Consider the following 25842-nt stretch of genomic DNA (forward strand, 5'->3'; position numbering starts at 1 on the left):
TCGACTGCAAGAACTGCAGCGCGTCACATAAATGAACCAAAACTTGCTAAGCAAAAACTCACTTAATTTGGATTTGATTTTCAACAAAACAAGAAAAAATATTGTATGTCATTTTACTTATCTAGTAAATGCATATTGCTTTAATTTTTTTAGGTATTTAGACTAAACAAGACAAAAATAGCAACATATGATATACAGGACTAAAAAATAAATGATAACTTTCATCGTGTAAAAGTATTATAATATGAAAGACTTCAATACAGAGCAGCACAAAGCACGTACTGTATATGCTTATGTACATCCGCAATGAAGCAACATTGAGTCATAGCGCACCAGAGGCAGCGCTGCCGCTTCACAACATTCATCGCACAAAGGAAAGAGATATTGATGCGTACTGTAGGCCTAATAGCCTATCTATGCAATCGTTTGTTGAGCCTTTTCTTTAAACTATTTTAAGTATAATAACAGGAATATTGAATCATCATTGTTATTGTCATAACGCGACAGTTTGAAAACGACACCGCAGAAGAGGGAGGGAATTTATGTGAATTTATCAACTTTAATATTCATCTGTACCTCACATTAAACTATGAAAAAGCTTTGATAACTGTGTGTAAAGGCTTGAACTTTCATGTACATATCGATGTCATTTCACAATGCCATCATTAATAACACATCATCTTTGTATTAAAGGACCATGTCACCACTTTAGTTGAGGGGCCACAAACATGATGAAGTCATGAGAAGCTAATGCTTAGTTAATGATGACTACTGTATCATAATGTCAACAGAATTCATGTGTTATGTGTATACCATATGCCTGTGCCTGCATATGGTAACGTTGATTTTTGTACATTCCTTTAATAATTCACAAGTTCAAACTTAAATTACACAACTAGAGTAAACCAAATCAGTATGCATCAGAAGTGTGTGTGTGTGTGTGTGTGTGGGCATGTTTTTGTGACATATGAGGACACAAATGTGTATAATGACATGGGTATGACACAGGTATTACAAGGAGAGGGTGAAATATGAGGACATTGGCCATGTTCCCACTTTTCAAAATGCTTACAAATCATACAGGATGAGTTTTTTGAGAAAGTAAAAATGCAGAATGTTTCCTGTGATGGGTCGGTTTAGGGGCAGGGGCAGTGTCCCTATGAGGAAAACAGCTTATACATCATACTAAATGTTTTTTTTAAACATGATGAAATTCATACTCATAAAATTGAAATTGAAATTTTAAAAATTGATGATTGATGATTTTTTCCAAATTGATGGAAAAAATATTCCCCCTCAATTCTACAAACAATACATCATAATGACAATGTGAAAGAAGTTTGTTTGAAATCTTTGCAAATGTATTAAAAATAAACTGCAAAAATCACATGCACATAAGTATTCACAGCCTTTGCCATGCCACTCAAAATTGAGCTCAGGTTTATCCTGTTTCCACTGATCAACCTTGAGATGTTTCTACAACTTGATTGGAGTCCACCTGTGGTGAATTCAGTTGATTGGACATGATTTAGAAAGGCACACACCTGTTACCAAAACTAAAACCACTCTGACAGAGCTCCAGCATTTCTCTGTGGAGAGAAGAGAACCTTCCAGAAGAACAACCATCTGAATCAAAAATTTTACTCTTTGGCCTGAATGGCAAGCATCATTGTCTAGAGGAAAACAGGCACCGATCATCATCAGGCCAATACCATCCTGACAGTTAAGCATGGTGGTGGCAGCATCATGCTGTGGGGATGTTTTTCATCAGCAGGAACTTGGAGACTAGTCAGGATTGAGGGAAAGATGAATGTACAGAGAAATCATTGATGAAAACCTGCTTCAGAGCTCTCTGGGGCGAAGGTTCATCTTCTAACAGGACAACGACCCTAAGCACACAGCCAAGACAACAAAGGAGTGGCTATGGGACAACTCTGTGAATGTCCTTGAGTGGCCAGCCAGAGCCCAGACCTGAACCCGATTTAACATCTCTAGAGAGATCTGAACATGGCTGTGCTCCCCATCCATCCTGATGGAGCTTGATAGGTCCTACAAAGAAGACTGGGAGAAACTGCCCAAAAAAAGGTGTGCCAAGCTTGTAGCATCATACTCAAAAAGACTTGAGGCTGTAATTGGTGCCAAATGTGCTTCAAAAAAGTATTGAACAAAGGCTGTGGATACTTATGTACGTTGTGATTTTTTTGCCTTTTTTGTATTTTTTTTATACATTTTCTAAGATTTCAAACAAACGTATTGTCGTTATGGGGTACTGTTTGTAGAATTGAGAACAAAAATAATGAATATAACATAAAATGTGGAAAAAGTGGAGTGTAAAATGTGGAAAACTGCAAATATTTTCCTAATGCACTGTAATATATAGTTTGTACAGTATAACAATCATTGTCATGTCGATGGAAAGTTCCCATAAAACATGAAAACCCAACGTGTGTCTTTGTGTTTGTGTGTGTGTGTGTGTGTGTGTGTGTGTGCGCCCATGCATGTGGACTGTACCCCTGTGCATGCCTATGTGTGGACGTGTGTATGTTTCAGGCCTGGCGTGATCACCATGCAGGCGCTCTCAGAAGAAGACCGCAGACTTTGGATGGAAGCCATGGACGGAAGAGAACCGGTACATTATCTAAGAGATCGTAAATTTGTTTCGCTCTCAAATCTGATAGGCACTGCTGTGCATAAGATAAACTGTATTCTTGTTTTGAATGCATATTCATGAAACTTATTGCGTCTTATAAATACTCGTTTTAAGGCCTTAAAAGCCTGTGTTCTTTATGGATATGAATTCAGACTGAATTCAGTGGTTTAGTTGAGTATTGGCTTCATAATTGAATCCTCAATGTATTGTAGATTCATTAGTCACTTAATCTGGATCTATTCAAGTTAGCATGTCTATATAGGTATCAGATTTGCAAGGCAGCTCACTAGATTATAAAGCAGAGCCAAAACATCCTACAATACATTGAGGATTAAATTTAAAGTGCTTATCACCAAAAAACTAAAAATTAATTTTGACACTTGATTTTCATAGAGTTAGCTGTTAGCATGCTATAGAATCTTGTTTCCACCACAAAATAAAAAATAAATTAAGGATAATTGCGTAACTTTTCTCTCACAATTGTGAGAGTCAGAATTGTGTGATATAAAGTCAGAATTGTAGATATAAAGTCAGAATTGCGAGAAAAAAAGTAAAAATTGTGTGATATAAAGTCAGAATTACAAGATATAAAGTCAGAATTGCGTGATATAAAGTCAGAGTTGCGTGATATAAAGTCAGAATTGTAGATATAAAGTCAGAATTGTAGATATAAAGTCAGAATTGCGTGATATAAAGTCAGAATTGTAGATATAAAGTCAGAATTGCAAGATATAAAGTCAGAATTGTAGATATAAAGTCAGAATTGTAGATATAAAGTCAGAATTGCGTGATATAAAGTCAGAATTGCGTGATATAAAGTCAGAATTGTGTGATATAAAGTCAGAATTGTAGATATAAAGTCAGAATTGTAAATATAAAGTCAGAATTGCATGATATAAAGTCAGAATTGCAAGATATAAAGTCAGAATTGTAGATATAAAGTCAGAATTGTGAGATATAAAGTCAGAATTGCGTTATATAAAGTTAGAATTGAGTGATATAAAGTCAGAATTGTGTGATATAAAGTCAGAATTGTGTGATATAAAGTTAGAATTGAGTGATATAAAGTCAGAATTGCGTGATATAAAGTCAGAATTGCGAGTTATAAAGTCAGAATTGTGTCAGAATTGTGTAATATAAAGTCAGAATTCTGTGATATAAAGTCACAATTGCGAGATATAAAGTCAGAATTGTGTAATATAAAGTCACAATTGCGTGATATAAAGTCAGAATTGTGTAATATAAAGTCAGAATTGTGTGATATAAAGTCAGAATTGCGTGATATGAAGTCAGAATTGCGTGATATAAAGTCAGAATTGCGTGATATAAAGTCAGAATTGCGTGATATAAAGTCAGAATTGCATGATATAAAGTCAGAATTACGAGATATAAAGTCAGAATTGTGTAATATAAAGTCAGAATTGTGTGATATAAAGTCAGTATTGTGAGATATAAAGTCAGAATTGTGTGATATAAAGTCAGAATTGAGTGATATAAAGTCAGAATTGAGTGATATACAGTCAGAATTGAGTGATATAAAGTCAGAATTGCGAGATATAAAGTCAGAATTACGAGATATAAAGTCAGAATTGTGTGATATAAAGTCAGAATTGTGTAATATAAAGTCAGAATTGTGTGATATAAAGTCAGAATTGTGAGATATAAAGTCAGAATTGTGTAATATAAAGTCAGAATTGTGTAATATAAAGTCAGAATTGTCTAATATAAAGTCAGAATTGTGAGATATAAAGTCAGAATTGTGTGATATAAAGTCAGAATTGTATAATATAAAGTCAGAATTGTGAGATATAAAGTCAGAATTGTGTGATATAAAGTCAGAATTGTGAGATATAAAGTCAGAATTGTGTAATATAAAGTCAGAATTGTGTAATATAAAGTCAGAATTGTGTAATATAAAGTCAGAATTGTGTGATATAAAGTCAGAATTGTGTGATATAAAGTCAGAATTGTATAATATAAAGTCAGAATTGTGAGATATAAAGTCAGAATTGTGTAATATAAAGTCAGAATTGTGAGATATAAAGTCAGAATTGTGAGATATAAAGTCAGAATTGTGAGATATAAAGTCAAAATTGTGTGATATAAAGTCACAATTGTGTGATATAAAGTCAGAATTGTGTGATATAAAGTCAGAATTGTGTGATATAAAGTCAGAATTGTGTAATATAAAGTCACAATTGCGTGATATAAAGTCACAATTGCGTGATATAAAGTTAGAATTGGGTGATATAAAGTCACAATTGCGTGATATAAAGTCAGAATTGTGTGATATAAAGTCAGAATTGTGTGATATAAAGTCAGAATTGTGTGATATAAAGTCAGAATTGCGTGATATAAAGTCACAATTGCGTGATATAAAGTCAGAATTGCGTGATATAAAGTCAGAATTGTGAGATATAAAGTCAGAATTGTGTGATATAAAGTCAGAATTGTGTGATATAAAGTCAGAATTGTGTAATATAAAGTCAGAATTGTGTGATATAAAGTCAGAATTGCGTGATATAAAGTCAGAATTGTGTGATATAAAGTCAGAATTGTGTGATATAAAGTCAGAATTGCGTGATATAAAGTCAGAATTGCGTGATATAAAGTCAGAATTGTGTGATATAAAGTCAGAATTGCGTAATATAAAGTCAGAATTGCGTAATATAAAGTCACAATTGCGTGATATAAAGTCAGAATTGCGTGATATAAAGTCAGAATTGCGTGATATAAAGTCAGAATTGCGTGATATAAAGTCAGAATTGTGTGATATAAAGTCAGAATTGTGTGATATAAAGTCAGAATTGTGTGATATAAAGTCAGAATTGCGTGATATAAAGTCAGAATTGTGTGATATAAAGTCAGAATTGTGTGATATAAAGTCAGAAATGTGTGATATAAAGTCAGAATTGTGTGATATAAAGTCAGAATTGCGTGATATAAAGTCAGAATTGCGTGATATAAAGTCAGAATTGTGTGATATAAAGTCAGAATTGCGTGATATAAAGTTAAAATTGCGTGATATAAAGTTAGAATTGTGTGATATAAAGTCAGAATTGTGTGATATAAAGTCAGAATTGTGTGATATAAAGTCAGAAATGTGTGATATAAAGTCAGAATTGTGTGATATAAAGTCAGAATTGCGTGATATAAAGTTAGAATTGTGTGATATAAAGTCAGAATTGCGTGATATAAAGTCAGAATTGTGAGATATAAAGTCAGAATTGTGTGATATAAAGTCAGAATTGTGTGATATAAAGTCAGAATTGCGTGATATAAAGTCAGAATTGCGTGATATAAAGTCAGAATTGTGTGATATAAAGTCAGAATTGTGAGATATAAAGTCAGTATTGTGAGATATAAAGTCAGAATTGTGTGATATAAAGTCAGAATTGTGTGATATAAAGTCAGAATTGTGTGATATAAAGTCAGAATTGTGTGATATAAAGTCAGAATTGTGTGATATAAAGTCAGAATTGCGTGATATAAAGTCAGAATTGTGTGATATAAAGTCAGAATTGTGTGATATAAAGTCAGAATTGTGTGATATAAAGTCAGAATTGCGTGATATAAAGTCAGAATTGTGTGATATAAAGTCAGAGTTGCGTGATATAAAGTCAGAATTGTAGATATAAAGTCAGAATTGTAGATATAAAGTCAGAATTGCGTGATATAAAGTCAGAATTGAGTGATATAAAGTCAGAATTGCGTGATATAAAGTCAGAATTGCAAGAAATAAAGTCAGAATTGTAGATATAAAGTCAGAATTGTAGATATAAAGTCAGAATTGCGTGATATAAAGTCAGAATTGCGTGATATAAAGTCAGAATTGTGTGATATAAAGTCAGAATTGTGAGATATAAAGTCAGAATTGTGTGATATAAAGTCAGAATTGTGTGATATAAAGTAAGAATTGTGTGATATAAAGTCAGAATTGCGTGATATAAAGTCAGAATTGCGTGATATAAAGTCAGAATTGCGTGATATAAAGTCAGAATTGCGTGATATAAAGTCAGAATTACGAGATATAAAGTCAGAATTGTGTAATATAAAGTCAGAATTGTGTGATATAAAGTCAGTATTGTGAGATATAAAGTCAGAATTGTGTGATATAAAGTCAGAATTGAGTGATATAAAGTCAGAATTGAGTGATATAAAGTCAGAATTGCGAGATATAAAGTCAGAATTACGAGATATAAAGTCAGAATTGTGTGATATAAAGTCAGTATTGTGTGATATAAAGTCAGAATTGTGTGATATAAAGTCAGAATTGTGAGATATAAAGTCAGAATTGTGTAATATAAAGTCAGAATTGTGTAATATAAAGTCAGAATTGTGTAATATAAAGTCAGAATTGTGAGATATAAAGTCAGAATTGTGTAATATAAAGTCAGAATTGTGAGATATAAAGTCAGAATTGTGTAATATAAAGTCAGAATTGCGTGATATAAAGTCAGAATTGCGTGATATAAAGTTAGAATTGTGTGATATAAAGTCAGAATTGTGTAATATAAAGTCAGAATTGTGTAATATAAAGTCAGAATTGTGTGATTTAAAGTCAGAATTGTGTAATATAAAGTCACAATTGTGTGATATAAAGTCAGAATTGTGTAATATAAAGTCACAATTGCGTGATATAAAGTCAGAATTGCGTGATATAAAGTTAGAATTGTGTGATATAAAGTCAGAATTGCGTGATATAAAGTCAGTATTGTGTGATATAAAGTCAGAATTGTGTAATATAAAGTCACAATTGCGTGATATAAAGTTAGAATTGGGTGATATAAAGTCACAATTGCGTGATATAAAGTCAGAATTGTGTAATATAAAGTCAGAATTGTGTGATATAAAGTCAGAATTGTGTAATATAAAGTCACAATTGCGTGATATAAAGTCAGAATTGCGTGATATAAAGTCACAATTGCGTGATATAAAGTCAGAATTGTGTAATATAAAGTCAGAATTGTGTAATATAAAGTCAGAATTGCGTGATATAAAGTCAGAATTGTGTGATATAAAGTCAGAATTGTGTGATATAAAGTCAGAATTGCATGATATAAAGTCAGAATTGCGTAATATAAAGTCAGAATTGCGTGATATAAAGTTAGAATTGTGTGATATAAAGTCAGAATTGCGTGATATAAAGTCAGAATTGTGTGATATAAAGTCAGAATTGTGTGATATAAAGTCAGAATTGTGTGATATAAAGTCAGAATTGCGTGATATAAAGTCAGAATTGTGTGATATAAAGTCAGAAATGTGTGATATAAAGTCAGAATTGTGTGATATAAAGTCAGAATAGTGTGATATAAAGTCAGAATTGCGTGATATAAAGTCAGAATTGCGTGATATAAAGTTAGAATTGTGTGATATAAAGTCAGAATTGCGTGATATAAAGTCAGAATTGTGTGATATAAAGTCAGAATTGTGTGATATAAAGTCAGAATTGCGTGATATAAAGTCAGAATTGTGTGATATAAAGTCAGAATTGTGTGATATAAAGTCAGAATTGCGTGATATAAAGTCAGAATTGTGTGATATAAAGTCAGAATTGTGTGATATAAAGTCAGAATTGTGTGATATAATGTCAGAATTGCGTGATATAAAGTCAGAATTGTGTGATATAAAGTCAGAATTGTGTGATATAAAGTCAGAATTGCGTGATATAAAGTCAGAATTGTGTGATATAAAGTCAGAATTGTGTGATATAAAGTCAGAATTGTGTGATATAAAGTCAGAATTGTGTGATATAAAGTCAGAATTGTGTGATATAAAGTCAGAATTGTGTGATATAAAGTCAGAATTGTGTGATATAAAGTCAGAATTGTGTGATATAAAGTCAGAAATGTGTGATATAAAGTCAGAATTGTGTGATATAAAGTCAGAATAGTGTGATATAAAGTCAGAATTGCGTGATATAAAGTCAGAATTGCGTGATATAAAGTTAGAATTGTGTGATATAAAGTCAGAATTGCGTGATATAAAGTCAGAATTGTGTGATATAAAGTCAGAATTGTGTGATATAAAGTCAGAATTGTGTGATATAAAGTCAGAATTGCGTGATATAAAGTCAGAATTGTGTGATATAAAGTCAGAATTGTGTGATATAAAGTCAGAATTGCGTGATATAAAGTCAGAATTGTGTGATATAAAGTCAGAATTGTGTGATATAAAGTCAGAATTGTGTGATATAATGTCAGAATTGCGTGATATAAAGTCAGAATTGTGTGATATAAAGTCAGAATTGTGTGATATAAAGTCAGAATTGTGTGATATGAAGTCAGAATTGTGTGATATAAAGTCAGAATTGTGTGATATAAAGTCAGAATTGTGTGATATAAAGTCAGAATTGTGTGATATAAAGTCAGAATTGTGTGATATAAAGTCAGAATTGTGAGATATAAAGTCAGAATTGTGTGATATAAAGTCAGAATTGCGTGATATAAAGACAGAATTTTGTGATATAAAGTCAGAATTGTGTAATATAAAGTCAGAATTGTGTAATATAAAGTCAGAATTGTGTGATATAAAGTTAGAATTGAGTGATATAAAGTCAGAATTGTGTAATATAAAGTCAGAATTGAGTGATATAAAGTCAGAATTGTGTGATATAAAGTCAGAATTGTGTGATATAAAGTCAGAATTGTGTGATATAAAGTCAGAATTGTGTGATATAAAGTCACAATTGCGTGATATAAAGTCAGAATTGTGTAATATAAAGTCAGAATTGTGTGATATAAAGTCAGAATTGTGTGATATAAAGTCAGAATTGTGTGATATAAAGTCAGAATTGTGTGATATAAAGTCACAATTGCGTGATATAAAGTCAGAATTTAGTGATATAAAGTCAGAATTGAGTGATATAAAGTCAGAATTTAGTGATATAAAGTCAGAATTGAGTGATATAAAGTCAGAATTGCGAGATATAAAGTCAGAATTACGAGATATAAAGTCAGAATTGTGAGATATAAAGTCAGAATTGTGTAATATAAAGTCAGAATTGTGTGATATAAAGTCAGTATTGTGAGAAATAAAGTCAGAATTGCGTGATATAAAGTCAGAATTGTGTGATATAAAGTCAGAATTGTGTAATATAAAGTCAGAATTGTGTGAAATAAAGTCAGAATTGTGTGATATAAAGTCAGAATTGTGAGATATAAAGTCAGAATTGTGTAATATAAAGTCAGAATTGTGTAATATAAAGTCAGAATTGTATAATATAAAGTCAGAATTGTGTAATATAAAGTCAGAATTGTGAGATATAAAGTCAGAATTGTGAGATATAAAGTCAGAATTGTGAGATATAAAGTCAGAATTGTGAGATATAAAGTCAGAATTGTGTGATATAAAGTCAGAATTGTGAGATATAAAGTCAGAATTGTGTAATATAAAGTCAGAATTGTGAGATATAAAGTCAGAATTGTGAGATATATAGTCAGAATTGTGAGATATAAAGTCAGAATTGTGTAATATAAAGTCACAATTGCGTGATATAAAGTCAGAATTGCGTGATATAAAGTCAGAATTGTGTAATATAAAGTCACAATTGCGTGATATAAAGTCAGTATTGTGTGATATAAAGTCAGAATTGTGTAATATAAAGCCACAATTGCGTGATATAAAGTCAGAATTGTGTGATATAAAGTCAGAATTGTGAGATATAAAGTCAGAATTGTGAGATATAAAGTCAGAATTGCAGTATAGTGTAGTGTAGTATAGTGTAGTGTAGTGTAGTGTAGTGTAGTGTAGTGTAGTGTAGTATAGTGTAGTGTAGTGTAGTATAGTATAGTGTAGTGTAGTGTAGTGTAGTATAGTGTAGTATAGTGTAGTGTAGTGTAGTATAGTGTAGTATAGTATAGTGTAGTGTAGTGTAGTGTAGTGTAGTGTAGTATAGTATAGTGTAGTGTAGTGTAGTGTAGTATAGTGTAGTGTAGTGTAGTGTAGTGTAGTATAGTATACTATAGTATAGTGTAGTATAGTGTAGTATAGTATAGTGTAGTGTAGTGTAGTATAGTGTAGTATAGTATAGTGTAGTGTAGTGTAGTATAGTATAGTGTAGTATAGTATAGTGTAGTGTAGTGTAGTATAGTGTAGTGTAGTGTAGTATAGTATAGTATAGTGTAGTATAGTATAGTGTAGTGTAGTGTAATATAGTGTAGTGTAGTGTAGTGTAGTATAGTATACTATAGTATAGTGTAGTATAGTGTAGTATAGTATAGTGTAGTATAGTGTAGTATAGTGTAGTGTAGTGTAGTATAGTGTAGTGTAGTGTAGTGTAGTGTAATATACTATAGTATACTATAGTATAGTGTAGTGTAGTATAGTATAGTGTAGTATAGTGTAGTATAGTGTAGTGTAGTGTAGTGTAGTGTAGTATAGTGTAGTGTAGTGTAGTATAGTATACTATAGTATAGTATAGTGTAGTATAGTGTAGTGTAGTGTAGTGTAGTGTAGTATACTATAGTATACTATAGTCTAGTATAGTGTAGTATAGTATAGTATAGTGTAGTATAGTGTAGTATAGTGTAGTGTAGTGTAGTGTAGTATAGTATAGTATAATGTAGTGTTGTGTAGTATAGTATAGTATAGTATAGTATAGTGTTGTATAGTGTAGTATAGTGTAGTATAGTGTAGTGTAGTATAGTATAATGTAGTGTAGTGTAGTGTAGTGTAGTATAGTGTAGTGTAGTGTAGTATACTATAGTATACTATAGTATAGTATAGTGTAGTGTAGTATAGTATAGTATAGTATAGTATAGTATAGTATAGTATAGTATAGTATAGTATAGTATAGTATAGTGTATAGTGTATTTCAGTCATCTGCCATGCCTATGTGGGTAGCTCGCTAGGTTTTAAATGAATGTAATGTGTTAGCATGCTAAATTAATCTTTCAGTATAATGAAGGCTGCTTTAAAAGCGCTAGGCAGTGTGATTATCCATGTACAATTGTGCAAATGAGACATCTGTATTGTGTGCCTTTAGACTGGTAACACAAAATGGGATTCGAAAGGCACCCCCACCCCCCCCCCCCCCACCCCCCGCCCCCAAAAGCTGCTTTGTGTTAACAGCCACAAACTTGTCTTCTCACAGGTGTACACTCTGAATCGTGATAGCCAAAATGAAGCCAGTAAGTATGGTGCCGTTTCATGAGCATTTGAAAATCATAATTAAGTTGAATCACAGAATTGTTTGTTTTACCACAAAGATTTACTGATGTTGTCTTTGTCTTAATGTACTTTCCATTATAAGTGGCCCAATTAGATGTCGTCGGATTCAACGTTGTCAAAAAATTCATCTATGCCGTAGAGACCAGAGGTACACCCTTATATTGTTCAAAATTAAGGTTCAGATTGTGACCAGCACATGTGACAGTCTGTGTTTTTGTAACAGGTATTGATGAACAGGGGCTGTACAGGATCGTTGGTGTCAACTCCAGAGTGCAGAAACTACTGGGCCTGGCCATGGGTGAGCATCTGCATCCTGATGCTGGTCATTTTGCCTTATTTAATTCAGGAGATTAAAATGAAAATTTCAGCCATAAATGCCACTCAGACTTCAAACATTTTCGAGTAACACATTAGGCTATTCCCACATACAGTCTTTACCAGTGGTGGACGAAATACACAAATCAAGTACTTGAGTAAAAGTATAGGTACTCTTATTAGATAATACTCTAGTAAAAGTACTTGAGTAAAAGTTCAACCCGATATGTTCCCTTTCAGTCGGTCACATTCAACGTACGTTGGAATGAATTTGGATCACTGTGGAAAATGGCACGGCTGTTGCCACTTCCAGCACCCCACGTAAGCTCCTCAGAGCCCCGTCTGTTTGGGACGGGAACTGTCGTGGGGAGAGCCACTGCTGCTGTTCCGCAAGACCCACTCAGCAGAGTATTGGATAACGCTTCGAAAGCCACATCCTACCCGTTGGGAAGTGTCATGTGGAAATACACATATGGACTGGCCATCTGGGCAGAACAACATACGAAAGTCCCAGGGATGGCCCCAGCCGATCTAGGTGGGGTACTACACTGCACAGAGATGGCAGAGCGGGCTCTGCCAAGGTGAGGACTCGCCGTAGGGAGCCGTGACCATTGAAGAATACACATATGGGACCACCGTAGAGGTCACAACATATGGATACTCAGTCTAACACAGGTTCCACCAGTGCATATGAGTGTTAGGCTTGGCGTCGACATGGTTTTCCAATCTGGGGCTCTATTGGAGAATATAAGCGCATGCATCCGGTCCATGAGGAGGGGAATGACACAACAAGCCAACACTACAACAGGCACTTCGTGTTACTGGCTGGTTTCAGCGAGCACATGGGGAAAAAAACGGCCGTACATGGAGGCTATGGAATTGTACGAACGTGTTAGGTGTCTCCCAGCTCGCAGCTCTACATTTATCTGTCAGTGAGGTGCCACGAGTTAGTGCCCAGGAAAAGGCAATACTCCTAGTGGAGTGGGCTCAATCCAAGCGGAAAAGGCATGCCTTGGGTATGGTACGCCAAGGCGATGGCATCCACTATCCCGTGGGCCACCTATTGCTTGGAGACAGCCTTTCACGTCTGCTGGTCTCCGTAAACAGATGAAAAGCTGTTCTGAGGTCCTGAAGCTTTGCATTTTGTCCACATAAGCCTGCGACGTGCGGACAGGACAGAGAAAAGCCAGGACTGGTTCTGCCTCCTTTGAGGGCAGAGGTTGCAGGTTCACCACCTGGTCCCAGTGGGAAACTGGGGCACATATCCAGGCCAGGGTCTCAGGATTACATGAAAGTTAGCGGCCCGAATTCTAGGCGTGATTCGTTGACCGAAAATGCCTGCAGGTCCCCTACCCTCTTAATGGAGGCCAATGGAGCCAGGAGCAGTGTCTTCCAAGACAAGATTTTTAAACTCTACTGACTGCAATGTTTCAAAGGGTGAAATACTCGAGCCCTTACGAGAAAGGGGAGACAAACAACGCGCCAACGTGATTACGCTCCCCTGAGAGAACATAGATCACCCACAAAGACAAAGAGATCAAATGAGGACAGGAAACAACCGCATCCAGAAACACACGGTTTGGCTGACGTCTTGAAAAAGATGCAGGGGTCAAACCGTGTAGCTCTTTTAGGGGAAAAAGCTCTTTTAAAATGGTGAAGCACACAGGGAGATGATTGCAGCAACAACACAGGATAGTGCAGCCTGTGTTTTGCACTCAACACTGGAACGCTGATGTACGCCGAACGTGACCGACTGAAAGGGAATGTGTGTTAACAAACAATAGAAACAGACATGCATACCATATTAAAATGAACGTTGTGTAAACATCAAGCATAGCGTTAGTTCTGGCAGGTCACGTTAGTCAAGGTCGCATCAGCTGACTGTCAGCTGATCTACGTCTACCCATCATAAATCAAAATATTTTCACAAAGTTGTGACATAAATCATCAAGCTCTGTTTGAGCTATTTACAGTAAGACTCACTGCTTTTAATTGTTTTATTATTATAAAGTAAGTAAAAAGTGACGTTTAGCCAAGTATGGTTTCCCATACTCAGAGTTTTGTGCTCTGCATTTCACCCATTCAAGTGTTTGAAAACAGTGAGTATTGAACACACAGCCGGAGCAGCGGTCAGCCATGGTTTAGTGTGATTGGGGGTTAGGTGCCTTGCTCAAGGGCAACTCAGTTGAGGCTAGTGAGCCTAGCCTAAACATACCCTGGACAGATATCTGACCATCTTGAGAACCTGCATCCATTCATCAGCGCTGCGGCTCTGCAGTTACTGTTTTGTACTGTAGTAACTGTGAAGCGTCTTGTCAATTTGGACAGGTAGCAAAACAAAATAGATACTATATTGACCATGGTATCTAGTTTTGTCGCAACACTCACTTGTAGTTTTTAGACAGCTTTATTTATTTGTAGTGTGAGTGGTGTAATTGTCACTTTGCGTCATTGATTTACACTGTAGGGCGCTTCGTTGATTATAATGGAATGGAACTAGGGTTGCCGCATTGCTCTTGCCGTGTAGACAGGTTTATTGATTACAATGTGAGCTCCCTAGTTTTTTCCTGAATCATTGTTCTTGTACAGACAGATATGTTGACTACAATAGCGATTATCTTTTGTGGAGTTGGGCCGTTTACATGGTAGACACATCTGTCTCAGCACATCTGCCTCATTTGTGTACAAAGCTTCACTTAGCAAGAGACCATAATTCTCACCTGCTTAAGAACAAATTCACCATAACCCCATTCACACGCAAAAGTGAAAGGAATGCCGTCACACCCTGTGGTAAAAACAGGATGAATAGTCATTCGTGTTGTTGTATTACTCCCTAGATCACCAGCCTTTAACTGCCTGTCTCAGAGGTAATGATAGACTTGGATAAATGGTTTTGTAATTTTGATGCTGATTGGGTGTTTTGCATGTAACATTGACACATGCACGGTTTACTGGCACAATCTTGTTGAGTTGGTAATTCCATACATTGAGTTGATGTAACCATAAGATACTGTAATTTGTCTTCTAGACCCCAAAACGTGTGCAGATGTGGAGCTGGACAGCACAGAATGGGAGATCAAGACTATCACCAGTGCAATAAAGCACTACCTCAGGTACCAACCTTCCCCTTCACAACATGACCAGAAGTGCATCAATCCAGTTTATCCAAAACAGTCTATGCAGCACAAAATATATTTTACCTACCTCCATTAAACTAGCCCTTGTAGTAGTTCAAAAGTTAGCTTGACCACTAAAGCAGGTAAGGGTGCTCCAATCAGGATTTTTGGAGTTGATCACAGAAAGCAGGAGGTTTATACACATTATTTATAATTATTATTTAAAAAAATTTTTTTGAGAAAACCAGAGACAGCGGCAGGATTATTAGTCTGCTGTCACTTTAAGAACGAATACACAGATCCAATATACTGTCACATGCAATTTGTTTCTCAACTGTTTACATTCACAAAAGCAACTGTGTTACGGTTATTTTGTACATAGATTTGTGTGTATTTGACCATTTAAGTGCAATTTGGTAGTCACAGGCTGTTTGTGAGGTGGCTTTATTTGTGCATAAGCAAACCGTTTCTAGAAGAGCGCATGAATGCTGAGTGGTTTAAACGCTAGCAAGATGAAATGCAAGTGATGAACTACAGTAACAGTGCAACACTGCTTTGATTGTGCAAGTGTCAATTCCGGTGTCAAATGCGGAGCGTGCAGCACATTTATAGTGCAGAGTCATTTTAGAGCCAAATGTGAAGCCAGTTATGCATTTTGCGTGAAGGAAAGTGAGAAAGTGTGGCGATTCACTCACATGCTTGACAGAGTTTGAGATGGCACCACTGGATGTCACACCATACCTCTCAAAGCATGCGAGTCTCTATGCGTTGTCAGCATGAGACCAGCAAATGGGGCGATTGCGGATCCAATCATTAGAAGTGATTATCAGCCGATAGTGATCGGTAGCCGATCAATCAGAGCAGCCCTCAAAAGAAGCATCAGTTCTACAATTCCGTATAATTAGGGTTATTAACTTATTAAGGTGCAATATTTATTAGGATCAATTGGCAGCAATAAAAATACATAATATTCATAACTATGTTTTCAGTGGAGTACAAAGACCTTACATAATGAACCATTATGTTGTTATTACCGTAGAATGAGCCATTCCTATCTACAAACGCTGTGGGTCCCCTTACATGAAGACACCATTTTGTGCTGCCATGTTTCTATAGTAGCCCTACATGGGCAAACTGCTCTACAGAGAGTTAGCTACTCTATCAGATGGCAATATGTTTGTCCTGTATTGGCCTGTAGTTGGGTCAGAAAATTTAAAATAAAAAGTGCTTAAAAGTACACAACTCTCCTTAAGTGGAAGGAAGCTTTTTCCCTCACGTGCAACCTATTTAGAAGGCACTAAGTAATTAGTTGAGTTAGTAAAATAACGGAATTATAGTTTAAGTATAAAACATATTTATGTAAAGAGATATAGTAAAAGTGTTTAAAAGTGCACAACTATTCTTAAGTTGAAGGAAGTTTTTTTCCCTCACACCAAACAATATAGAAAGCGCTGAGTCCTTATTGGTTTAGAAAAAATAACAAAACTATATTTTTTTAAAGTAGAAAATAGTATTTATGTAAAGAGATATATTAAAATAAAAAGTGCTTAAAAGTACACAATTTTTAAGTGGAAGGAATGTTTCGTCCCTTATGTGCAACCAATATAGAAGTTGGTTTAGTAGCAGGTTATAAAATAAAAATAAATAAATGTTAAAAATATGCTAAATAAATGCACATGCAACCTATATAAAAATTAAGCGCGGAATAAAAATTAAGCACAGACTCACTGGTGGTTACCGATTAGGCTACAGTAATTCTGACCGAAACCTTTCTGGCTGTTGTTGTAAATATGGTGATATTTTTGCATGTTTTGAAAAAAAAATCAATGATATCTGTCCACTGGAAGCCATCGCTTTTATTCACTATTAATTTAAAACATTTTATTTAAAGTAATTATTTTTCAAACAGATAGAATTAGAAATACAGGCCTGCCCCTAATAAAAGCCTGCTTCCAATAAAAGCCTGTTCCCTTCTTCATGTCACAGACACGCCAGGTTCCCACGTCACAGACACACAGCGCATGCTCTCACCTGAGTACTGATCACCCACACCTGCAACCCATCATCACCCCAATCACCAGTAGCACAAAAGGCACACACACGCAGTCATTCACTGTCCGGTCTCGTTTGTAAAAGGTACTTACCCTTCTGCTTATTTCAAGGACTCCTTCGATGTTACTTACCTGTCTCTAGCAGCTACTTCCTAGTCTTCAGCATGTTCCAGTGTTCAGTGTGTGTGTCCCTTGTTTTCATCGCCAACCGCTTGATCTACACGACAATCATCTGCAAGTAAACAAACCTGAAAAAATCAACCCTGAAACCCATCACCGGCAACTCTGCACATCAGCCAGGTTACTCACCTGCATACCTGTTCACTCAACTGGTTATCAAAATAAACCTGTTCACTTTCCGTCCTGTCTCCGTAGCTTCTGTACCATAACAGAAGACCGGACCACAACTGCGAGCACCAGTATGAGTTACCAGGATCCCTTTCAAGAACTGGTGGCTGCAGTTTGCCGCACTTTACCCTCCAGTCCACCATCACCAGCACCGTCAATCACTTTCGCATCCACCAGCACCTCTCCCACGTCACGCGTGTATGCTAGTCCCATGGCCAAGCCAGCGCCCTTCTCTGGTTCGGCAGAGGACTGCAACAGATTCCTTCTGCAGTGCTCACTGGTCCTGGAGATGCAACTGTATCCCAACGATCGTTCCCGGGTGGCTTTCATTGTGTCTCAATTGAACGGCAAGGCATTACGACGGGCGGAAACTCTGTATGCACAGAATAACCCGATCTTGCATTCAATGTCCAGTTTGCATTCAACTGCACACTTCAAGAATGTCTTAGGGAATCCCGCCTGGGATGCGTCTGTGGGTGAGCAATTGTATCACTTAAAGCAAAATATGTCTGTAAATGAGTATGCCCTGCAGTTTTGAACCCTGGCCGCCACTAGCGGATGGAACGAGCAGTCCCTTCTGACCATCTACCATCAAGGATTGGATCCCTGTGTGCGGTTGTAGTGAAGTATAACTTTAACTTCTCACTAAATACGAGGACACCATCTGGCTTGAACGCCTTACCCAGTTATCCATCCGCTTCACCACTTGTATGCAGTCGTGCCTCGAAGAGCACCAGGGCTAGACCACGAGCTTCCCGTCCCTCCGCCGACCAGACTCCGTCAGCTCTTCAGAACCAGTATCAGAGCCCATGCAAGTGGAGAATACCCGGTTAAAACCAGCCAAGTGTCCCACACGTCCTCCTCGTCCTCTGGTGAGTGATCTATCCCTCTAACTACAAGAGTCACCCGCTAACCACTGTTGTGAACCTAATTACTGCCGACGTCTCCTTGCCAGTCTCTGCCCTCCTCGACTCCGGCTCCGCTGGGACTTCATCTCAGGCGCCCTCTGCCATCAGCTCAAACTCGAATCCATAACGGGTAGACTGTTAAGTCAAAGACAGGTTTGCTCCATTGCCGGTCCCATTCAACTACAAGTAGGCATACTTCATGTTGAGCAAACCCATCTACTGGTTCTGGAGGAATCCACCGCTGACGTGATTCTAGGGCACCTATGGCTGGAGCAGCATAACCCCGTCATCTCTTGGAAAACCGGTGAGATCCTAAAGTTGGGCACTAGCTGCTTCTCTGCTCTTCCTGTCTCGTTCCAGAAAGATTGCCGTCGCTGCAACATCCATTGAGAGCCCCATTGAGCAGCGGTCAGTGGAGGTTCCACCATGCTAAGCCCCCTTTAGTGATGTGTTCTGCCCTCACAGCACTTCCAAGCTGCCTCCACATCGGCCATGGGACTGTGCCATCGATCTGCTTCCGGGTGAGCCAGTGCCCAAGGGGAAGATCTATCCCCTATCTCTGCCAGAGGAGAAAAGCCATGGAGGAATACATCCAGGAGGCACTCGACCAGGGCTACATCCGACCGTCCACGTCCCCTGCTGCATCCAGCTTCTTTTTCGTGGCCAAGAAGGATGGAGGCTTGAGGCCTTGCATTGATTACCGGGAATTAAACAAAATAACCGTAAAGTTCCGGTATCCCCTTCCTCGTCCCGACAGCGCTGGAACATCTCCCCAAGTTTCATTAAGTTAGACCTCCGCAGTGCGTATAACTTTATCTGGATACGTGAGGGGGACGAGTGGAAGACTGCCTTTGTGACGCTCCAGGACCTCATCCATGAGGTGCTCCGGGAGTTTCTCCACAAGTCTGTATTGGTCTACATCGACAACATCCTTATTTACTCCCGGAGCCTGGCCGAACATCGCCACCACGTTGCCGAGGTCCTGCAACGCCTGAGGGATTTCCAGCTCTATCTCAAATCCGAGAAATGTTCCTTCCACAAGCCCTCAGTGCAGTTCCTTGGATATAACATCGACAGCAGTGGCATTCGGATGGACGAGGGAAAGGTGAAAGCCATCAAGACCTGGCCAACCCCCTCAACCATCAAAGAACTCCAGAGATTCCTAGGTTTCATCCATTTCTATTGAAGATTCATCCACAACTTCAGTATCATCTCCAGTCCACTAACCCACCTCCTGTGCAGTAAGCCCAAGTCTCTGTCCTGGAACCCTGCAGCCACAAAGGCATTCGAAGACCTGAAGAAAGCCATCACCACTGCTTCCCTTCTGGTACACCCAGATCCCAAAAAGCCCTTTGTTGTGGAAGTTGATGCATCCACCACAGGAGCGGGAGCAGTGTTTTTTTCAACAGCAGGGGATTCCCAGGTTTCTTCACAAGGTTCAATTTCTCGATTTCCTATCATCCTGGTTCCAACAATGTGAAAGCTGATGCTCTCTCTTGCCTCCACACCTCAGAGCAACCTGAGAGGTCCAAGCCAATCCTGCCTGAAAAGATCTTCATGAGTCCCATCGCCTGGTCAGAGGAAACCCTTCCCTCCTCCAATGCCTCTACCAACTCCCCGCCGGGTTGCCCACCAGGTTTACTCCCACGTCTCACACACAGCGCATGCTCTCACCTGAGTACTGATCACCCACAACTGCAACCCATCATCACCCCAATTACCAGTAGCACAAAAGGCACATGCATGCAGTCATTTGCTGTCCGGTCTCGTTTGTAAAAGGTACTTACCTTTCTGCTTACTTCAAGGATTCCTTCGATGTCTTCCAGTGTGTGTCTCTTGTTTCCATCACCAACCGCCTGATCTCCACGACAACCATTTGCAAGTACACACAGAGTATCAACCCTGAAACCCATCAGACTTAACACATCAGACCCATAAGGCAATCTCTTAACACATCAGACCCATCAGGAAACTCTGCAAATCAGCCAAGTTACTCACCTGCATTACTGTTCACTCTACTAGTTTTCAAAATAAACCTGTTCACGTTCTATCCTGTCTCCGTAGCTTCTGTACCATAACACTTCAGTTCAGGTAAATAAAGGTCCCGGTCTTTTATTTGAGGAAACACCAGCACAAATAAGTCCACTATTGGTGTAATCGTATGGTCTTTATGCTATTAGTTCTCAGTCTGCTTTATTGGACAACAGGGGCCGGATTCACAAAACATTCTTAAGAATAATAATATTCTTAACTGCCATTTTCTTCTTATTTTCTAACTTAAGAAAAAAATATAAGAACGTTTTGTATTCCCAAAAACTTTTCTTAAAAATGTTCCATAACATGGGGCCATAATGACGACAACCAAGTTGCGTTTGCGTGCTTCTAGTAAACACAGAAACTGGTGAACGGCGGTCTTTCGAATCAGCTTTGACTGCAATTCTGGAAGACTTGGAGTTAAGCTTTTCTCTGAGAAAAGAACAAAGAACGGCACTGAAGTCATTCTTAAAAAGGGAAGATGTGTTCGGAGTTTAGCCGACCGGATACGGCGAATGTTTAATCTGTCAGCGAGCTCTGCTCAAGCTCACCTTTGTTGCTCTGGTTGGTGTAGCGCTATTCTATCGCGTGCAGAGGGAGTTTGAAAGACAACTGTTTATCCCGCCCCTCGGATTGAGCCCTGTCTATGGTGAGTTTCCTGAACAAACATCTTGATGTGGGTCTGGCTTGTCAGGCTAACACTAATCACTAACGGTGGATAATTTGCTCAATGTGGATGGTCATTTGCCCAATGCCAGTGGTGGGAATGTTTCCCGGGGTCGGAGTGTTCATTGCAAAGTTAGCAGGTGTGTTAGTGTTGGGAACGAGGCGGCTGCGAGAGATTTTTACTGTGCTCGCCATGAATCGCGTGCCTCTCCGTGATCGCGGTGACAGTATTGTGGTGGAGACTTTATCTAATCCACTGGGTATGTTAGATGAGGTCGAAGTATTCATAGGACAGTTCGGGGGCAACATGGAGGCAGGGTGGGGAGTCAAAATGACAATAACAGTGGTCGTGGCTGTGCACACTCAGTGCCGCGCAAGGCAGATCTGGACGCGCTGTTTGTAGCAGGAGCAGACGCGGTGTGACACAGGGCAGGTGCTATTATGCATAATATATAATATATATGTGCCCCATATATGGAATCAGAGTGCCTACTGTATGTAGTAAATGAAAAATCTCTACAGAAAAAGGCAAACCGCTACATGCATTTGGTTTGTTTCTACCGTTTATTAGTAATGATTTACACAGTTTGTTTACTATTTACTATTTACTATTTACATTCAGTATTGTGCAACATAGCACACAGAAGGTGAGGGACATTTTGGGGGCGAATTACAAAGGAGCATTTTATCATTTAAACATGTGGCTTTTCATGAAAATTCTATAATCCAAGATTGCCACCACAACATCATATGCAAATTAGATGGGAATTAGTGTCATCCTTAATATTTCTCTAATTTACAGAAAGTTTCTATCTTTTATCACTTTTAAGATGTCAAAATCGAACATTTTAGGAAAAAACCTCAGGCGCCTAAAGGGTTAAAGATTAAATCTGTGGTTTATTTATAAAGAGAGCGCCTATTTGACAATTTGATCTGGAGTTTTCGGAGTTGTGAGATCCAGGCGATCAGTGGGTGTTCAGCGCTCGTTAACCCGTCGAGAGCAGACTTTCCTCGGGCAGTCCTTCTGACGTCTAGACGAGATAGAGATGTCTCTGAGGTATGATTTGTCTTCGGTATCTAACGGTCGATCTTTGGTACCCGAACAGCATTCTTGATAAATGGCTAGGCTCTAATAAAAAACTGATTTTACACGGCACATTAAAAACATAACATTTAGTGATTTACTCTCGTCAAGCCAGTCACGACAAAAATAGATTGCACACTTATTATGATATCTACGGTAATCTGCAGGAAGCGCAAAAAGACAGGCTTTGAGGTGTTTTTCATTCAGTGAGTCTTCAGTAATACCTTTCAATAAAATAACATCAAATAACACCATTTATTTTCTTGTTCAGTAAAAAAGGAAGATGTTCTTCAGAAAATATTTGAGAACTTCTTAAGAAGTTTTCAAAAATTGCACTTAGGAACATTCTTACAAACTTCTTAGATCTTAAGAATTTCCGTGAATCTGGCCCCAGGTGATCTTATTAAATATATTTTGAATGGGGCATTTCATTCATTTATTGAGTGATCCTGTACAACCTACTAGGGTCATAGGACTGGAGCCTATTCCAATTTGTTAGGCCAGAGGAAGAGGAAAGTACTCTGGACAGATGGCAGTCTTTGGACTGTTGGGGGAAACCGGAGTACCCGAATGAAACCCACACTGACACGGGGAGAACATGCAAACTCCACACAGAAAGATCTCCTGGCTAAGCCGGAGCTTAAAACAGGGACCTTTTAGCCTCTCCGCGAACCACTGAGCCAACATGCCGCTTAAAGCCAGGGTGCACATTTTGGCCATGATTTGGTCTGATGAATTTTGCAACTCCTAAAAGATTCCACTGATCCTAGGGTAAGTTGGAAGTCTTTGATCGTTAGTTTGACATGGTCACCGACAGCTGATTAATGACCCTTGTGATCAAATTTGACCTCAGACAAAATTCTGGCAGTGTCATAAGATTAAGCGCACAGTCCTGCAGTGTGACTTTCCTCCTTTTTCAAGACAAAACATTACCATGATTTCAATCCCATGTGTAATTCAGCTCACTGTCCCCATTGATTTATGATATAAAACTCAGGACAAGTTTCCTTGCGCACGTCCATTTTAAATGTGCCTTGACTAACGTACAGACTGACATTAATGACAACTTCAATCGTACAGTCTGACAAGGAACAATCGTAAAGGACTATTGTAAATTGCACATTGTCAGCTTAAATTATGTATAAATATATAAAAACTGTTAACAATTACTGCTTAATAATAGTTAGTAAGGTTTGAGTGTAGATGTTGGGGATTAGGGGGTGTAGAATATGGTCATGCAAGAATAATGCATTAATATATGCTTTATAAGTACTAATAAACAGCCAGAATCATAGTAATATGCATGCTAATAAGCAACTATTAATAGTGAGAACTGGACCATAAACTAAAGTGTTACCAATTTTTTAGTTTGTACATTTAAGTGGCCCTTTATTTCATTAATATTATATTATCTGCAAGTACAGAAAGGAAAGCTTTTATATTTAAGTACACTAAAAGTTTTCACCACAAACGTTTTCACAATGAGAACAAAAAATATATGCAATAATATATATATACATATATATATATATATATATATATATATATATATATATATATATATATATATATATATATATATATATATATATATATATATATATATATGGTTTTCTAACAAACCATCTAAACATTCATATGCAACATCTAATACACTACAAACTAGCCTCCAGTCTAAAAATAAAGGAAGAAATATCGCACTCATGGCTCCAAACACTTTCTTTCTGGATGCCATGATTCCTTTTGTCTTTAAGTCTGATAAGCTATCTGTCTGTTCGGTCTGTTATCTAATCGCTAATCTTTTCTCTTCTTCTCTGATATCAGGATGCTGCCGGCCCCTCTCATGACATACCAGTACCAGAGGAGCTTCATCAAAGCAGCCAGTGAGTTTCTCTCCATCTGTCTGGTTGGACCAGTCTGGCTTTATTTCCACTGATCTATTTTGATTGTGTGATACAATTTGACTACAGAGTAGGAGTGCCTAAGCTAGTAAGACTCGGTCCAAAGCAGGAAACCGGGGGGGTAGAGGACAGAAAATGGATTTAGAGCGTGGCGGCTATTGTCTGAGACCTCAAGGGATGTTGTCCCTCCTCCAGATCTTCTTTTTGTACACCATAAACTTTCATTTTCACACTGCAAAAAAAGAACTTCAATCAGAAATGTCATACTTTAGCTTTAAGCACAAACTTTCACATTTTCTTAAATGTTTCCTTTATTTTCTTGATCAGTATTTTGTGTGCAAAAGTGTAAATTTTGTTGACAAATAACTTTAGTCATAATTTTCATCAACCTTTTTTCACTGACGAAAACGAGATGATAACTAAATAAAAAACAGCTTTGGATGACAAAAACTTTGACGAAAATCTGCTGTAATTTTCGTCAATTAATAAACATGAGACGAAAATGTTCAGGAGGGACGATTAGGAAAGAGATCTAGTCAAACCAGATGTCCTGTGTAACAGATGAGCACATTTGAATTGTAACGTACTTTGCTTCAGAGCGGTTCAATCAATGAATAGCACACATATATGGAAGGTAATTGTTTATGAACTAATTCTGAGGAATAATTACAACGTTTACTTTACGATATTTATATGGTAATACAGTGCATCCGGAAAGTATTCACAGCACTTCACTTCTTTCAAATTGTGTTATGTTACAGCCTTATTCCAAAATAGATTGAATTCTTTTTTCCCCCCGTCAATTCTACAAACAATAGCCGTAGTCACTCCTTTGTTATCTTGGCTGTGTCCTGTTAGAAGAGGAACCTTCGCCCCAGCCTGAGGTCCAGAGAGCTCTGGAGCATGTTTTCATCAATGATGTCTCGGCACATACTGCATTCATCTTTTGCTCGATCCTGACTAGACTCGCCGTTCCTGCTGCTGAAAAACATCCCCACAGCATGATGCTGCCACCACTATGCTTAACTGTCAGGATGGTATTGACCTGATGATGATCGGTGCCTGGTTTCCTCCAGACATTATACTTGCTCTTCCGGCCAAAGAGTTCAATCTTTGTTTCATCAGACCAGAGAATTTTCTTTCTCATGGTCTGAGAGTCCTTCAGGTGCCTTTTGGCAAACTCCAGTTGGCCTGTCATGTGCCTTTTACTAAGAATTGGTTTCCGTTTGGCAACTCTACCATACAGGTTTGAGTGGTAAGGAGCTGCAAAGATGGTTGTTCTTCTGAAAGGTTCTCCTCTCTCCAGAGAGAAATGCTGGAGCTCTGTCAGAGTGACCATCAGGTTTCTGTTCACCTCCCTGACTAAGGCCCTTCTCCTCTGATTGCTCAGTTTGGCTGTGCCCCAGCTCTAGGAAGAGTCCTGGTGGTTCCAAACTTCTTCCATTTACGGATAACGGAGGCCACTGTGCTCATTGGGATCTTCACTGCTGCAGAAATGTGTCTGTACCCTTCCTCAGATCTGTGTCGCGATACAATCCTGTCTCTGAGGACTACGAACAATTCCTTGAACTTCAATCAATCAATCAACTTTATTTATA

At 37.8% G+C, this 25842-nt stretch overlaps 1 protein-coding gene across 7 annotated transcripts in view; it reads left to right on the forward strand.

The window, feature by feature from the left end:
- LOC137046956 (rho GTPase-activating protein 26-like) overlaps window positions 1–25842 on the forward strand; it is a 176951-nt gene that overhangs the window by 103773 nt on the left and 47336 nt on the right. For all 7 annotated transcript variants that reach the window (XM_067424476.1, XM_067424477.1, XM_067424474.1 and 4 more), the window contains exons 11-16: window positions 2551–2629; window positions 11745–11781; window positions 11904–11969; window positions 12045–12119; window positions 15165–15249; window positions 24168–24226. In XM_067424476.1, the coding sequence (XP_067280577.1) occupies window positions 2551–2629; window positions 11745–11781; window positions 11904–11969; window positions 12045–12119; window positions 15165–15249; window positions 24168–24226 (401 nt within the window). The remainder of the gene's footprint in view (window positions 1–2550; window positions 2630–11744; window positions 11782–11903; window positions 11970–12044; window positions 12120–15164; window positions 15250–24167; window positions 24227–25842) is intronic.

Source organism: Pseudorasbora parva, chromosome 18 (assembly GCF_024679245.1).
Source record: "Pseudorasbora parva isolate DD20220531a chromosome 18, ASM2467924v1, whole genome shotgun sequence".
NCBI classification, from domain to species: domain Eukaryota; kingdom Metazoa; phylum Chordata; class Actinopteri; order Cypriniformes; family Gobionidae; genus Pseudorasbora; species Pseudorasbora parva.